General features: G+C 55.7%; 1 protein-coding gene across 4 annotated transcripts in view; it reads right to left on the reverse strand.

Annotated features, from left to right (window-relative positions):
• The window catches only part of ATP13A3 (ATPase 13A3), a 135,398-nt gene that overhangs the window by 49,095 nt on the left and 68,461 nt on the right, over window positions 1–17,842 (reverse strand). For 3 of the 4 annotated variants that reach the window (XM_075571085.1, XM_075571083.1, XM_075571084.1), the window contains exons 2-9: window positions 14,932–15,030; window positions 12,549–12,722; window positions 10,771–10,956; window positions 3,606–3,676; window positions 2,588–2,668; window positions 1,951–2,020; window positions 1,312–1,446; window positions 9–81 (exon numbers count right to left, since the gene is read on the reverse strand). In XM_075571085.1, the coding sequence (XP_075427200.1) occupies window positions 9–81; window positions 1,312–1,446; window positions 1,951–2,020; window positions 2,588–2,668; window positions 3,606–3,676; window positions 10,771–10,956; window positions 12,549–12,722; window positions 14,932–14,979 (838 nt within the window). In that variant the 5' untranslated portion in view covers window positions 14,980–15,030. The remainder of the gene's footprint in view (window positions 1–8; window positions 82–1,311; window positions 1,447–1,950; window positions 2,021–2,587; window positions 2,669–3,605; window positions 3,677–10,770; window positions 10,957–12,548; window positions 12,723–14,931; window positions 15,031–17,842) is intronic. The other variant, XM_075571086.1, reaches the window with a different exon arrangement.

Below are 17,842 nucleotides of genomic sequence, written 5' to 3' on the forward strand. Positions count from 1 at the left end.
GGATTTACCTTGGTTTGATCGGCACACAGACACTCTGACAACACTGTGAGCGGCGACCATGTCATGTAACATTATATATTGCTGCAGGGACAAAGGAAAACAACACATCACTGAACGTTACATAGGGAAGCAGCACGCTACCCACTGCGCGTGTGCTTCACGGTATGCTCGCTGTGCGTGCGCTTCACGGTATGCTCGCTGTGCGTGCGCTTCACGGTATGCTCACAGCGCGTGTGCTTCACGGTATGCTTGCTGTGCGTGCGCTTCACGGTATGCTCGCTGTGCGTGCGCTTCACGGTATGCTCACAGTGCGTGTGCTTTACGGTATGCTCACAGTGCGTGTGCTTCACGGTATGCTTGCTGTGCGTGCGCTTCACGGTATGCTCACAGTGCGTGTGCTTTACGGTATGCTCGCTGTGCGTGCCCTTTACGGTATGCTCACAGTGCGTGTGCTTCACGGTATGCTCGCTGTGCGTGTGCTTCACGGTATGCTCACAGTGCGTGTGCTTTACGGTATGCTCACAGTGCGTGTGCTTCACGGTATGCTCGCTGTGCGTGTGTTTCACGGTATGCTCACAGTGCGTGTGTTTCACGGTATGCTCACACTGCGTGTGCTTCACGGTATGCTCACTGCGTGCGCTTCACGGTATGCTCACACTGCGTGCGCTTCACGGTATGCTCACACTGCGTGTGCTTCACGGTATGCTCACAGTGCGTGCGCTTCACGGTATGCTCACAGTGCGTGCGCTTCACGGTATGCTCACAGTGCGTGCGCTTCACGGTATGCTCACAGTGCGTGCGCTTCACGGTATGCTCACAGTGCGTGCGCTTCACGGTATGCTCACAGTGCGTGCTCTTCACGGTATGCTCACAGTGCGTGCGCTTCACGGTATGCTCACAGTGCGTGTGCTTCACGGTATGCTCGCTGTGCGTGTGCTTCACGGTATGCTCACAGTGCGTGTGCTTCATGGTATGCTCACCGTGCGTGTGCTTCACGGTATGCTCACAGTGCGTGTGCTTCACGGTATGCTCACAGTGCGTGTGCTTCACGGTATGCTCGCTGTGCGTGTGCTTCACGGTATGCTCACAGTGCGTGTGCTTCACGGTATGCTCACAGTGCGTGTGCTTCACGGTATGCTCACAGTGCGTGTGCTTCACGGTATTACATTGTGCTCTGTGCTGTCAGAAGCTCTCTACGCTGTGCAGATTTAAAGTCAGGAACACACATCACCCCATTTCCTGGCAGCGGGGTACGGGATCCCTACTGAGAGGTAGCTTTGTGTAATACAGTGAGAAATAACCCGGACGTACCTTTTTAATGGTATACAGCGAACTAACAATTGATATTACAGACATTATCACAATGGCCGATGCATAGTAGTAATATTCATCTGTGCTCCACAAAATAACACTGAACAGCTGAAAAATGTAAAAAGGATTGAGAACCTAGAAACAAAAGGAACAGATATCAGGGGCTGATTATCCCAAACAATAGCCATCCTTCCTTCCAAGAGGAACAAAATCCAACAAGAACAGGAGCCCGATGTGCGTGTGTGCGCGTGTATATATACACGGGGTGTGTGGGTGTATATATACGGGGTGTGTGGGTGTATATATGGGGTGAGTGTGTGTGTATATGATGTGTGCACATCTCTATCTCTATCTATATACACACACACTTGTCTTGATCTAGTTACAAACTTCACACAATAAGATATTTGTGTGTCATTCTATAAATCGGTTATCTTGATTTATTTTTTCTTGTAAAAAGCGTAGAACTGATCGTGGCAAGCTTCCTTTTCTGGCAGTAGTGGTTTTTATATAAAAAACAGCAAATATTATAAAAAAGAAAAAAGCCTCCCAACGCCACAAAAAATAAAAACCCATACAATATTTATCCAGTTTTCATGAATTGGTGATTTTACAACAAAACCCTAATGTTGTACTTACCTCCTTAACCAGAAGCTTAAAAACGGAAGGCACTTTAACAGAGATTTCATTTATTCCATAAAACAATTTTCTGAGTGGGGAAAAAATAAGAAATCAATGATTGTATCACAAGCACCTTTCCTCTGCACATTATTTGGTAACTTTGTGCTTGACACCCATTACTAAAGCCTGCGTTACCTGGATCAATTATTAATAAAGGGGATTAAGGAGCCAGGCTGCAAAGCGAAACGTAGAAATATATTCACGGACGTTTTGTATCATTTTACCGATCACAAATATGAGAAAGCATAAAATTCTTCCATGAAACATGATAACTATTTAGAACTATAAATAGCCAAGGTTAAACACATGAATGAAAATATAATAAGGGATTATATCCCACAATAAACAGTTCCCCCGTATAGTGGTCCAACGTGTATTACCAAACAAGTGCCCGCTTATCAGCAGAATGAGTTACTGAGCAGAGTATATAGGTGCTGTATATAGCTGCAAGGGACATTGCTACTATGCAGACATAACCTTATGGGCTAAGAACATGGCCTTGTAATTTGGGCAGCAATAAACCTGCCGATAACTATACAATGTCACAGGCAGCAGGTATCGGTGTGACAATGTATACACAGCACATAGAACATACCTGTAATTGTGTATTTCTTTGCTTAATCCTTTGCTGTGATCACTGTGGATTGCAGCACATGAAACACCCTCATCCAGACCCCTAAAAAGTCAGAGTTTACATTCAGGAGTCAAAATAGTATTGCTGGAGGCTCACATTTATAGTTTTTCAGTTTATTTAAAAGAATCCTCTTCCCTTGCTCTGTAGTATTTACTAACAATAAGAATTGCATCTTATAGACATTACTATAAACCTGCAAATTAAATGGTGAAATAATTGAAGAGATACTTACCTTCGTAGTGGGGACCGGTATCTCTGAAGTTTAAAGGTCCCGGTCACGTTGGCCAATAGGAACCTGCAACAGATGATGTCTTGGCTTCCTATTGGCCCGTGGGACATTTAAAACCGCCATTATGTTTGGCACACAGTTCCCGATCTGCATAGATACCGGCACCCCCTACAGGAGGTAATTATCTCTGTAAGCAGGGGGTTCCTGGAGCTGAAATAAAAAACGTAGCGCGCGTGGAATATGAGGCATGTAGCGAGCGTGGAATATTAAGCATGTAGCGAGCGTGGAATATTAGGCATGAAGCGAGCGTGGAATATGAGGCATGTAGCGAGCGTGGAATATTAGGCATGAAGCGAGCGTGGAATATGAGGCATGTAGCGAGCGTGGAATATTAGGCATGAAGCGAGCGTGGAATATGAGGCATGTAGCGAGCGTGGAATATTAGGCAAGAAGCGAGCGTGGAATATTAGGCAAGAAGCGCGCGTGAAATATTAGGCAAGAAGCGCGCGTGAAATATTAGGCATGTAGCGAGCAATTGTAGGTGCAGGGACACAGTCTCAATAATATATTTCGTTTTGCTCACAACATGGTATTTCAGATGAAAATGACTCCTGGATAACGAAATCTACAGACAGGTTAAGATAGGGACGTACTTTGCACTGCTGTATAAATATGCTCGAAAAGATTTACTCCTCTCCTCCATCCAAACCAGAACCCAAACGCAGAGCTTCATTAAACAAATACACTTACTTTAAAAAGTTAAATGCTTGATGCAAATCGTTCCAGTAGTATGTAACACTGTGCTGCACGAAATACCGAACCTGCAAAGCAAAGGTTTAAAGTCAGATCAGACATGCAGAGTTCTAAAAAAATAACACCGGTGCACGCCATCAATAGCGCCGCGCGCGGTGCACGCGATCAATAGCGCCGCGGGCGCTGCATGCGGTGCACGCGATCAATAGCGCCGCGCGCGGTGCACGCCATCAATAGCGCCGCGGGCGCTGCACGCGATCAATAGCGCCGCGGGCGCTGCATGCGGTGCACGCGATCAATAGCGCCGCGCGCGGTGCACGCCATCAATAGCGCCGCGGGCGCTGCACGCGATCAATAGCGCCGCGGGCGCTGCATGCGGTGCACGCGATCAATAGCGCCGCGCGCGGTGCACGCGATCAATAGCGCCGCGCGCGGTGCACGCGATCAATAGCGCCGCGCGGTGCAAGCGATCAATAGCGCCGTGCTGCTTTAGTTTCAGGGTGACCCACGGGGTCTCCAAATTCTTCTGCGTCTTGTAGATGGCACAAAACGCTTCGCCAGGCTTGGTTTCCATACAACGTGTAACACCGGGCAGCTGTCCAATGATGACAGTTTCCCTTAATACCATACGCAAAACATTTCCATGCGAGCTCATGGGTGTCTGCCAACACCAACAGTCTGTATGTATATTGGTACGGTCTGTAGGACCTTCTGTGCAGGCATCTCTTAACACAATACACAAAGAGAAGAGTAACACAGAGAGAAGAGTAACACAGAGAGAAGAGTAACACAGAGAGAAGAGTAACACAGAGAGAAGAGTAACACAGAGAGAAGAGTAACACAGAGAGAAGAGTAACACAGAGAGAAGAGTAACACAGAGAGAAGAGTAACACAGAGAGAAGAGTAACACAGAGAGAAGAGTAACACAGAGAGAAGAGTAACACAGAGAGAAGAGTAACACAGAGAGCCATTTGCCCTTTCTGACTGTTTCCTGTTTATTGTAATCCATTTCAATCCTATTTGATAATGGGCAAAAATATTCCTTGATACAGAACACGCTGTATAGAGAAGCACATGGCCCCGATTTAGCAATCACTAAACAGAAGAAAATGTCACCCGCCCCTCTCACCAACTCAATGCACAAGCGGTGACTTCATCTCCAGAACAGAAAACACCTGGGTCAGAGTAATATAACCCAGCCCGTTTATCATCGTTACTTCTACAAACCTCAGTGAATATGGTGCACTGCGGGGCCGAGGCTCTCACCCACCAGCACGCACTGCGGGGCCGAGGCTCTCACCCACCAGCACGCACTGCGGGGCCGAGGCTCTCACCCAACAGCGCGCCCTGCGGGGCCGAGGCTCTCACCCACCAGCACGCACTGCGGGGCCGAGGCTCTCACCCACCAGCGCGCCCTGCGGGGCCGAGGCTCTCACCCACCAGCACGCACTGCGGGGCCGAGGCTCTCACCCACCAGCACGCACTGCGGGGCCGAGGCTCTCACCCACCAGCGCGCCCTGCGGGGCCGAGGCTATCACCCACCAGCACGCACTGCGGGGCCGAGGCTCTCACCCACCAGCACGCACTGCGGGGCCGAGGCTCTCACCCACCAGCGCGCCCTGCGGGGCCGAGGCTCTCACCCACCAGCACGCACTACGGGGCCAAGGCTATCACCCACCAGCACGCACTGCGGGGCCGAGGCTCTCACCCACCAGCGCGCCCTGGGGGCCGAGGCTCTCACCCACCAGCGCGCCCTGCGGGGCCGAGGCTCTCACCCACCAGCGCGCCCTGCGGGGCCGAGGCTATCACCCACCAGCACGCACTGCGGGGCCGAGGCTCTCACCCACCAGCACGCACTGCGGGGCCGAGGCTCTCACCCACCAGCGCGCCCTGCGGGGCCGAGGCTCTCACCCACCAGCGTGCCCTGCGGGGCCGAGGCTCTCACCCACCAGCTCGCACTGCGGGGCCGAGGCTATCACCCACCAGCACGCACTACGGGGCCGAGGCTATCACCCACCAGCACGCACTGCGGGGCCGAGGCTATCACCCACCAGCACGCCCTGCGGGGCCGAGGTTATCACCCACCAGCGCACACTGCGGGGCCGAGGCTCTCACCCACCAGCGCACACTGCAGGGCCGAGGCTATCACCCACCAGCGCGCCCTGCGGGGCCGAGGCTATCACCCACCAGCGCACACTGCGGGGCCGAGGCTCTCACCCACCAGCGCACACTGCGGGGCCGAGGCTATCACCCACCAGCGCGCCCTGCGGGGCCGAGGCTATCACCCACCAGCACGCACTGCGGGGCCGAGGCTATCACCCACCAGCGCGCCCTGCGGGGCCGAAACTATCACCCACCAGCGCGCCCTGCGGGGCCGAGGCTATCACCCACCAGCACGCACTGCGGGGCCGAGGCTCTCACCCACCAGCACGCACTACGGGGCCAAGGCTATCATCCACCAGCACGCACTGCGGGGCCGAGGCTCTCACCCACCAGCGCGCCCTGCGGGGCCGAGGCTCTCACCCACCAGCACGCACTGCGGGGCCGAGGCTCTCACCCACCAGCGCGCACTGCGGGGCCGAGGCTCTCACCCACCAGCACGCACTACGGGGCCGAGGCTATCACCCACCAGCACGCACTGCGGGGCCGAGGCTCTCACCCACCAGCGCGCCCTGCGGGGCCGAGGCTCTCACCCACCAGCACGCACTGCAAGGCCGAGGCTCTCACCCACCAGCGCGCCCTGCGGGGCCGAGGCTCTCACCCACCAGCACGCACTGCGGGGCCGAGGCTATCACCCACCAGCACGCACTACGGGGCCGAGGCTATCACCCACCAGCACGCACTGCGGGGCCGAGGCTATCACCCACCAGCACGCCCTGCGGGGCCGAGGCTATCACCCACCAGCGCACACTGCGGGGCCAAGGCTCTCACCCACCAGCGCACACTGCGGGGCCGAGGCTATCACCCACCAGCACGCCCTGCGGGGCCGAGGCTATCACCCACCAGCGCACACTGCGGGGCCGAGGCTCTCACCCACCAGCGCACACTGCGGGGCCGAGGCTATCACCCACCAGCACGCACTGCGGGGCCGAGGCTCTCACCCACCAGCACGCACTGCGGGGCCGAGGCTCTCACCCACCAGCGCACACTACGGGGCCGAGGCTCTCACCCACCAGCACGCACTGCGGGGCCGAGGCTATCACCCACCAGCACGCCCTGCGGGGCCGAGGCAATCACCCACCAGCGCACACTGCGGGGCCGAGGCTCTCACCCACCAGCGCACACTGCGGGGCCGAGGCTATCACTCACCAGCGCGCCCTGCGGGGCCGAGGCTATCACCCACCAGCGCACACTGCGGGGCCGAGGCTCTCACCCACCAGCGCACACTGCGGGGCCGAGGCTCTCACCCACCAGCGCACACTGCGGGGCCGAGGCTATCACCCACCAGCACGCCCGAGGCTATCACCCACCAGCGCGCCCGAGGCTATCACCCACCAGCACGCACTGCGGGGCCGAGGTTATCACCCACCAGCGCACACTGCGGGGCCGAGGCTCTCACCCACCAGCGCACACTGCGGGGCCGAGGCTATCACCCACCAGCGCGCCCTGCGGGGCCGAGGCTATCACCCACCAGCGCACACTGCGGGGCCGAGGCTCTCACCCACCAGCGCACACTGCGGGGCCGAGGCTATCACCCACCAGCGCGCCCTGCGGGGCCGAGGCTATCACCCACCAGCACGCACTGCGGGGCCGAGGCTATCACCCACCAGCGCGCCCTGCGGGGCCGAGGCTATCACCCACCAGCACGCACTACGGGGCCGAGGCTATCACCCACCAGCACGCACTGCGGGGCCGAGGCTCTCACCCACCAGCGCGCCCTGCGGGGCCGAGGCTCTCACCCACCAGCACGCACTGCGGGGCCGAGGCTCTCACCCACCAGCGCGCACTGCGGGGCCGAGGCTCTCACCCACCAGCACGCACTACGGGGCCGAGGCTATCACCCACCAGCACGCACTACGGGGCCGAGGCTCTCACCCACCAGCGCGCCCTGCGGGGCTGAGGCTCTCACCCACCAGCACGCACTGCAAGGCCGAGGCTCTCACCCACCAGCGTGCCCTGCGGGGCCGAGGCTCTCACCCACCAGCACGCACTGCGGGGCCGAGGCTATCACCCACCAGCACGCACTACGGGGCCGAGGCTATCACCCACCAGCACGCACTGCGGGGCCGAGGCTATCACCCACCAGCACGCCCTGCGGGGCCGAGGCTATCACCCACCAGCGCACACTGCGGGGCCGAGGCTCTCACCCACCAGCGCACACTGCGGGGCCGAGGCTATCACCCACCAGCACGCCCTGCGGGGCCGAGGCTCTCACCCACCAGCGCACACTGCGGGGCCGAGGCTCTCACCCACCAGCGCACACTGCGGGGCCGAGGCTCTCACCCACCAGCGCGCCCTGCGGGGCCGAGGCTATCACCCACCAGCACGCACTGAGGGGCCGAGGCTCTCACCCACCAGCACGCACTGCGGGGCCGAGGCTCTCACCCACCAGCGCACACTACGGGGCCGAGGCTCTCACCCACCAGCACGCACTGCGGGGCCGAGGCTATCACCCACCAGCACGCCCTGCGGGGCCGAGGCTATCACCCACCAGCGCACACTGCGGGGCCGAGGCTCTCACCCACCAGCGCACACTGCGGGGCCGAGGCTATCACCCACCAGCGCGCCCTGCGGGGCCGAGGCTATCACCCACCAGCGCACACTGCGGGGCCGAGGCTCTCACCCACCAGCGCACACTGCGGGGCCGAGGCTCTCACCCACCAGCGCACACTGCGGGGCCGAGGCTATCACCCACCAGCACGCCCGAGGCTATCACCCACCAGCGCGCCCGAGGCTATCACCCACCAGCACGCCCTGCGGGGCCGAGGCTCTCACCCACCAGCGCAGGGCCGAGGCTATCACCCACCAGCACGCACTGCGGGGCCGAGGCTCTCACCCACCAGCGCACACTGCGGGGCCGAGGCTATCACCCACCAGCGCGCACTGCGGGGCCGAGGCTCTCACCCACCAGCACGCACTGCGGGGCCGAGGCTCTCACCCACCAGCGCACACTGCGGGGCCGAGGCTATCACCCACCAGCGCGCCCTGCGGGGCCGAGGCTCTCACCCACCAGCACGCACTACGGGGCCGAGGCTATCACCCACCAACGCGGGGCCGAGGCTATCACCCACCAGCGCACACTGCGGGGCCGAGGCTCTCACCCACCAGCACGCACTGCGGGGCCGAGGCTCTCACCCACCAGCGCACACTGCGGGGCCGAGGCTATCACCCACCAGCGCGCCCTGCGGGGCCGAGGCACTCACCCACCAGCACGCACTACGGGGCCGAGGCTCTCACCCACCAGTGCGGGGCCGAGGCTATCACCCACCAACACGCACTACGGGGCCGAGGCTATCACCCACCAACGCGGGGCCGAGGCTATCACCCACCAGCGCACACTGCGGGGCCGAGGCTATCACCCACCAGCGCACACTGCGGGGCCGAGGCTCTCACCCACCAGCACGCACTGCGGGGCCGAGGCTCTCACCCACCAGCGCGCCCTGCGGGGCCGAGGCTCTCACCCACCAGCGCACACTGCGGGCCCGAGGCTATCACCCACAAGCGCGGGGCCGAGGCTATCACCTACCAGCGCGGGGCCGAGGCTCTCACCCACCAGCGCGCACTGCGGGGCCGAGGCTCTCACCCACCAGCGCACACTACGGGGCCGAGGCTATCACCCACCAGCGCGCACTGCGGGGCCGAGGCTATCACCTACCAGCGCGGGGCCGAGGCTATCACCCACCAGCGCACACTGCGGGGCCGAGGCTATCACCCACCAGCGCGCACTGCGGGGCCGAGGCTCTCACCCACCAGCGCACACTGCGGGGCCGAGGCTATCACCACCAGCGCACACTAAGGGGCCGAGGCTATCACCCACCAGCGCGCCCTGCGGGGCCGAGGTTATCACCCACCAGCGCACACTGCGGGGCCGAGGCTATCACCCACCAGCGCACACTAAGGGGCCGAGGCTATCACCCATCAGCGCGGGGCCGAGGCTCTCACCCACCAGCGCGCCCTGCGGGGCCGAGGCCATCACCCACCAGCGCGGGGCCGAGGCTATCACCCACCAGCGCACACTACGGGGCCGAGGCTATCACCCACCAGCGCACACTGCGGGGCCGAGGCTATCACCCACCAGCGCGGGGCCGAGGCTCTCACCCACCAGCGCGCACTGCGGGGCCGAGGCTATCACCCACCAGCGCGCACTGCGGGGCCGAGGCTCTCACCCACCAGCGCGCACTACGGGGCCGAGGCTCTCACCCACCAGCGCGCACCGCGGGGCCGAGGCTATCACCCACCAGCGCACACTGCGGGGCCGAGGCTATCACCCACCAGCGCACACTGCGGGGCCGAGGCTATCACCCACCAGCGCACACTGCGGGGCCGAGGCTATCACCCACCAGCGCACACTGCGGGGCCGAGGCTATCACCCACCAGCGCGGGGCCGAGGCTCTCACCCACCAGCGCACACTGCGGGGCCGAGGCTATCACCCACCAGCGCACACTGCGGGGCCGAGGCCATCACCCACCAGCGCACACTGCGGGGCCGAGGCTCTCACCCACCAGCGCACACTGCGGGGCCGAGGCTATCACCCACCAGCACGCCCGAGGCTATCACCCACCAGCACGCACTACGGGGCCGAGGCTCTCACCCACCAGCGCACACTGCGGGGCCGAGGCCATCACCCACCAGCGCACACTGCGGGGCCGAGGCCATCACCCACCAGCGCACACTGCGGGGCCGAGGCTATCACCCACCAGCGCACACTGCGGGGCCGAGGCTATCACCCACCAGCGCACACTGCGGGGCCGAGGCTCTCACCCACCAGCACGCACTGCGGGGCCGAGGCTATCACCCACCAGCGCACACTGCGGGGCCGAGGCTCTCACCCACCAGCGTGGGGCCGAAGCTGTCACCCATCAGCACGCCCTGCGGGCCCGAGGCTGAGATCCGCAGGCAGATGCAAGATGGAGCCTGAAATGTGACCTCGGTAAAAGTAATAACACACCTAGCTACCTATAATGGCAATAAGGACTATGCATGAAGCCGCACATACTGTACCTCGTGTAATGGAACTGCTGCATTATTCATGGGGTCGTCTTCATCGTGTTCAGTGGGGCTCTCAGGCAGGTGTTCTGTGTGCCCATTGGCCACTTTGCTTAGCATGGATTCAGGGCTCTGAAACACTTCTGTTCCCGGAGACAAGAAGGTGCGAACCTTTGCACAAAACCATAGCCGGAATTCATCCTGAGAAACGAACAAAAGGTTTATGAATACAAGAAATTTGATTGTATTTTAAGCTCCTTGCTCATTTGGTGCAGGAACTTAAAAAGAAGCCACTTTTGTTTGGTATACCTTACAGAACAGGAACATGGTTAATGCAGCAATTTGTGGTAGAACGCCACTTTCGCATATTTCTACAGCATAAAGATTGGAGAAATCAAAATGTTTTGGCCTCCCTTCTGCCCCAAAGATATGCAGCCAGGGCAGATAGAGATGTCTGTATGATGGGACATATTTCACTTTGCTAGATCTGGGGCACAAAGCGTAAAGGGCCTGTACCTGCAAATTCCGTGTGTTTTATTTATTATTTTTTTATAAATTAGTTGTGTAGTATTAGATAAAACTTACTGCGTTTTTTTTTTGTCCCAGAAATGGCCACTCTGTATGCCCCTTTTCATGAGTTTTAAAGTATTAAGCTTCCTTGTGTTGCTATAGCAACCCTTTAGAAAAGCACGGCACTTCCTCTTTTAAAATAGGCGGCCATATTGTGAGCCCAGGGATGCGGGATCTTTGTCAATCGATAGGCAGCATAGATAATTAGTTTCGTAAAGGTATAGAACTACTGCATTAAAAATGGTGAGAGGTAACACCGCGCTGAGTACAGAATTATCATCTGATCCCAAAGCTTTCATCCTGAATATCACAAAGATATCACTTGTGAGCACATTCACATGCCCCAGACAGGTCTGCCACCCTGCCCTTCCCCATTATCTCTTACCCCACAGTGCTGAAACCCTGGAGATCACATTTCAGTCGACGATATAAATTGTGTGATACAGAAATGTGAATTATTCATGCTCTGCAGGCCGAGGTCTGTGACTCACGGTGTATTAGGGATTCATCCGGCTGCGACACTTAATCCATGGGACATTGAGGGTTTAATGGTGAACGTCATACACCAAGTAAAAAGTCAGCGGGAAAGGCGTGCATCATTAGCGGAAACAATCCATAGTAAAGCAAATAATGATCTGTAATGTATTTCCACTCTGACCATTAGCCCAACAGAAAGTATAGAAGTACTGCGTCACGCCACAGACCCCCACCTAACAAAACCGCCATGTCTTACAGCAGCGATTCCAAGCGCCATCCTCAGAGAACGCCACAAACACCATGTTTGGGGTTAATATAATACTCATGTAAACCAAATATATCGGGTTTTCAAATTCACTGCCTATTTGTAAAATTGTGGCTTTAGTTCCCACAAGATTTAAAGGCACCTACTACAGAGGTAAGCATCTCCGGAAGCTGGGGGTCCCAGAGCTTAAATTAATGGGGTTCAGCGCAGAAGACCCCCTGCATCAATCCAATGTTAAACAAAATAAAAGTGCCGCTTCGATTGTTCCTTCAATGCATCTATAAAATAAATGATCGGCACCTACATAATGCCGTGCCATGCTGGGCCCTTTCTCCTATAAGGAGTTCAGAAAACAAAGGGTACAATAACTGATCGTTTTACGCAAGTTGGTCACGTGAAACGTGTGGACACCAGTAAGGCGTGTATGAGATGTACACACGAATCTGTTCCAGGTGTGGTTACGCGGCCGACACACACTTACAGTTGTTCTCAGTAGCACAACGTCACAATCTTTCAGTGTTCCTCGGTTGCATGTTGCGTTCACACGCCACTTAGGCATCCAGTAGAGAAGGAGGAGGAGGAAGCCGCCCGTACAGAACACTCCCACAGCAACTAGAGCCAGCTTCCAGCGGCACAAATTGTAACCGGAAATCTCCTGCGTGGAAACATGGACACAAATGATGAACAATCATATGCTTTATTGCACTGGCCGAAGAGTGTAATTGGATTAAGCTGCTGCAAAATGTGTCAGGCATCATTATGTGTACTGCGGAGGGATGTAAGCAATCACATGGTATAAGCAATGTAAGGAAACCGTCATCAACCCTTTATATACGGCAGGGGCTGACAAAATATTGCTTGACCAGCACAGAAGATGGAATTGATGGAGCTGTGACATTGCAAAGTAAATGAGTACTTCAGTATTAGCGGATGTAAATCAGAATTGCTGACCTGAGGAAGAGAGAACTCCTGAAAGCGTGTCTTCTAGTATCAATTGTTAGTGCAAAAGAAAAAGGAAACACCTACAACTGAAGGTCTTATTTACTTATTTACTCTGCACCAACATGGCTATTTCTACTTAGTGCAGTAAGGAAAAATGTAACTTTTTGTTTCAGGAAAGATGGCATTTGGTAGGAAATCGCTCTAGTGAATGTTTGCAGAGATATTTTAGTGAACACAAAACAAATGTAAATAACTGGATATAGCTAAATCATTTGAGCTAAATAAAATTATTTGTAAGACTTCTTGCAGTGTAAATCGTTTACTGATACGGCAGACTGCAACATCACAGCGAACACCATCATACACCCACCACACCAAACCTCACCGTTTTCCCCAATACGCTCTTTTATCAGCGACAGCTACAAAACAAACGGTTCCAAGTTTCCCTTATTTTACAGACTATTGAGAATATAAGAAACCAAAATATTTGTTCCCTTATTAAGAGTACAAAGGACTTCCTGGAATCAAAGTGGGGGCTTTAGTTTAATTTCTAATTACAGGAAATCCCTTTCATTAGTGCAGGATTAAGTGATGTGAAAGACAGGCAGGTCCTTTCCAGAATACTCAGACCTAACAAATCCTGTTGGTAATTTAGTAATCCCAGGTTAGGGTCAGCAGCGCACAGCAACGGGAACAGGATAAATTGAGCTTAGCACATTAAAAAAAAGTTACAAGCGATTTATTTGTAGAGGTGACAACAGGTAACGAACACGTTTCGAGTGTATTAGGTGCTTTGTCAATAATATGCGCGAAACGCGTCAGTTACCTGTTGCCCACGTATCCCTGATGTCACCTCTACAAATAAATCGCTTTGAACTTTTTTGATGTGCTGAGCTCTATTTTTCCTGTTCCCGTTGCTGTGCACGGCTGACCCTATCCTGGGATTACTAAATTGCTATTTCATTGCTGGAAGCACTTCAAAAGGAGTCAAGAATTTCTCATATCTTGTGAGTACTATCCCACATCAAGGCTGTTACCCATCATCTGTATTGTGATTGTTTTCTTATACATTAAGTGGTTACTCCATATAGGTGGGGTGGAGAAAGGGTCAGATCAGTCTAACAGGCTACACCTGTCCTTATTATCTATAAATCCCCACTTTGGAGAAAAACGGCTAAATTCTGAGTGGCAATATTATCACATACTACTACCAAATCAGATGGATTGAAACTTTTTTTCTGAACACCTTGAATATATAATTCCATTTCTTGGACTCATATGGGACTTTGTATACAAAATCATTCTATACACATATACTCTTCAGCGGTTCTGTAGCACTGGTTTTCTGGACCTTTGTTCTATATTGCTCTCTATAAATCCTGTTGGTACGCTCTGATCGCTCAGATGCAAAGACTTATCCGAGTGACGCGCAATCTTTACGCAGAGAAGTCTAACCTGTTTTAAAACACACCAACAGACAATTAACATGGTGGCTTGTACAGAAATACTAAGTATGTATATTGGCAGGCAGACACTGCCTCCTCACAATGCAGTAACACCATTTGCAAACAGAACCTTTTCTGGGGCGAAGGACTTTGCTGTATGTTAGAGGCCGAGCAACACAAAGTGAAGCTCCCAGCAGTGGCGCAGGTCCCAAATCTCTCCAGGTTTTGGGTATCTTGCAGTGATAAAAAAAAGCTCTTGTAGTATTTTGTATTTAGTGGGGCACGTACATTTGTGAGATGGGTTCAATTATTTTAAGGGGAATGAAAGTAAAGGGCTATGAGAAAATAAGCCATTCACTTTTGGTAGCACATGCTTTTGACAAATGTTGTATGTCATTTTTACATGTAACATGTCCGACCCGGTATCGATTTCTTATTATGTTGCTATGAAATAACACAAATAGACAGACAATTTACCATCTCATCCTCCTCGCCATTGTTGATCGTCTTGCCCCCATTCTCCATGCTCCCCGAGCTGTGCAAACTCTCCCCGAGCTTTAAGGTACCGGGCAAAAGCTAAAAAACAAAAACAGCAAGAATGACGAAGCAGCCAGTGAGAGGGCAGAGATTGGGTGTAATGATGGGGCAGGGTGTGAGAGGGCAGAGATTGGGTGTAATGATGGGGCAGGGTGTGAGAGGGCAGAGATTGGGTGTAATGACGGGGCAGGGTGTGAGAGGGCAGAGATTGGGTGCAATGACGTGGCAGGGTGTGAGAGGGCAGAGATTGGGTGTAATGACGGGGCAGGGTGTGAGAGGGCAGAGATTGGGTGTAATGACGGGGCAGGGTGTGAGAGGGCAGAGATTGGGTGTAATGACGGGGCAGGGTGTGAGAGGGCAGAGATTGGGTGTAATGACGGGGCAGGGTGTGAGAGGGCAGAGATTGGGTGTAATGATGGGGCAGGGTGTGAGAGGGCAGAGATTGGGTGTAATGACGGGGCAGGGTGTGAGAGGGCAGAGATTGGGTGCAATGACGTGGCAGGGTGTGAGAGGGCAGAGATTGGGTGTAATGACGGGGCAGGGTGTGAGAGGGCAGAGATTGGGTGTAATGACGGGGCAGGGTGTGAGAGGGCAGAGATTGGGTGTAATGATGGGGCAGGGTGTGAGAGGGCAGAGATTGGGTGTAATGACAGGGCAGGGTGTGAGAGGGCAGAGATTGGGTGTAATGATGGGGCAGGGTGTGAGAGGGCAGAGATTGGGTGTAATGATGGGGCAGGGTGTGAGAGGGCAGAGATTGGGTGTAATGACGGGGCAGGGTGTGAGGGGGCAGAGATTGGGTGTAATGACGGGGCAGGGTGTGAGAGGGCAGAGATTGGGTGTAATGACGGGGCAGGGTGTGAGAGGGCAGAGATTGGGTGTAATGATGGGGCAGGGTGTGAGAGGGCAGAGATTTGGTGTAATAACGGGGCAGGGTGTGAGAGGGCAGAGATTGGGTGTAATGACGGGGCAGGGTGTGAGAGGGCAGAGATTGGGTGTAATGACGGGGCAGGGTGTGAGAGGGCAGAGATTGGGTGTAATGATGGGGCAAGGTGTGAGAGGGCAGAGATTGGGTGTAATGACGGGGCAAAGTGTGAGGGCAGAGATTGGGTGTAATGATGGGGCAGGGTGTGAGAGGGCAGAGATTGGGTGTAATGACGGGGCAGGGTGTGAGAGGGCAGAGATTGGGTGTAATGACGGGGCAGGGTGTGAGAGGGCAGAGATTGGGTGTAATGACGGGGCAGGGTGTGAGAGGGCAGAGATTGGGTGTAATGACGGGGCAGGGTGTGAGAGGGCAGAGATTGGGTGTAATGATGGGGCAAGGTGTGAGAGGGCAGAGATTGGGTGTAATGGCGGGGCAGGGTGAGAGGGCAGAGATTGGGTGTAATGACGGGGCAGGGTGTGAGAGAGCAGAGATTGGGTGTAATGATGGGGCAGGGTGTGAGAGGGCAGAGATTGGGTGTAATGACGGGGCAGGGTGTGAGAGGGCAGAGATTGGGTGTAATGACGGGGCAGGGTGTGAGAGGGCAGAGATTGGGTGTAATGATGGGGCAGGGTGTGAGAGGGCAGAGATTGGGTGTAATGATGGGGCAGGGTGTGAGAGAGCAGAGATTGGGTGTAATGACGGGGCAGGGTGTGAGAGGGCAGAGATTGGGTGTAATGACGGGGCAGGGTGTGAGAGGGCAGAGATTGGGTGTAATGATGGGGCAGGGTGTGAGAGGGCAGAGATTGGGTGTAATGATGGGGCAGGGTGTGAGAGGGCAGAGATTGGGTGTAATGACGGGGCAGGGTGTGAGAGGGCAGAGATTGGGTGTAATGACGGGGCAGGGTGTGAGAGGGCAGAGATTGGGTGTAATGATGGGGCAGGGTGTGAGAGGGCAGAGATTGGGTGTAATGATGGGGCAGGGTGTGAGAGAGCAGAGATTGGGTGTAATGACGGGGCAGGGTGTGAGAGGGCAGAGATTGGGTGTAATGACGGGGCAGGGTGTGAGAGGGCAGAGATTGGGTGTAATGATGGGGCAGGGTGTGAGAGGGCAGAGATTGGGTGTAATGATGGGGCAGGGTGTGAGAGGGCAGAGATTGGGTGTAATCACGGGGCACGGTGTGAGAGGGCAGAGATTGGGTGTAATGATGGGGCAGGGTGTGAGAGGGCAGAGATTGGGTGTAATCACGGGGCACGGTGTGAGAGGGCAGAGATTGGGTGTAATGATGGGGCAGGGTGTGAGAGGGCAGAGATTGGGTGTAATGACAGGGCAGGGTGTGAGAGGGCAGAGATTGGGTGTAATGACGAGGCAGGGTGTGAGGGCAGAGATTGGGTGTAATGATGGGGCAAGGTGTGAGGGCAGAGATTGGGTGTAATGACGGGGCAGGGTGTGAGAGGGCAGAGATTGGGTGTAATGACGGGTCAGGGTGCGAGAGGGCAGAGATTGGGTGTAATGACGGGGCAGGGTGTGAGAGGGCAGAGATTGGGTGTAATGACGGGGCAGGGTGTGAGGGCAGAGATTGGGTGTAATGACGGGGCAGGGTGTGAGAGGGCACAGTTTGGGTGTAATGACGGGCAGGGTGTGAGAGGGCAGAGATTGGGTGTAATGATGGGGCAGGATGTGAGAGGGCAGAGATTGGGTGTAATGACGGGGCAGGGTGTGAGAGGGCACAGTTTGGGTGTAATGACGGGGCAGGGTGTGAGAGGGCAGAGATTGGGTGTAATGATGGGGCAGGGTGTGAGAGGGCAGAGATTGGGTGTAATGACGGGGCAGGGTGTGAGAGGGCAGAGATTGGGTGTAATGACGGGGCAGGGTGTGAGGGGGCAGAGATTGAGTGTAATGGCGGGGCAGGGTGAGAGGGCAGAGATTGA

This window comes from Ascaphus truei, chromosome 14 (genome assembly GCF_040206685.1).
Source record: "Ascaphus truei isolate aAscTru1 chromosome 14, aAscTru1.hap1, whole genome shotgun sequence".
NCBI classification, from domain to species: Eukaryota; Metazoa; Chordata; class Amphibia; order Anura; family Ascaphidae; genus Ascaphus; species Ascaphus truei.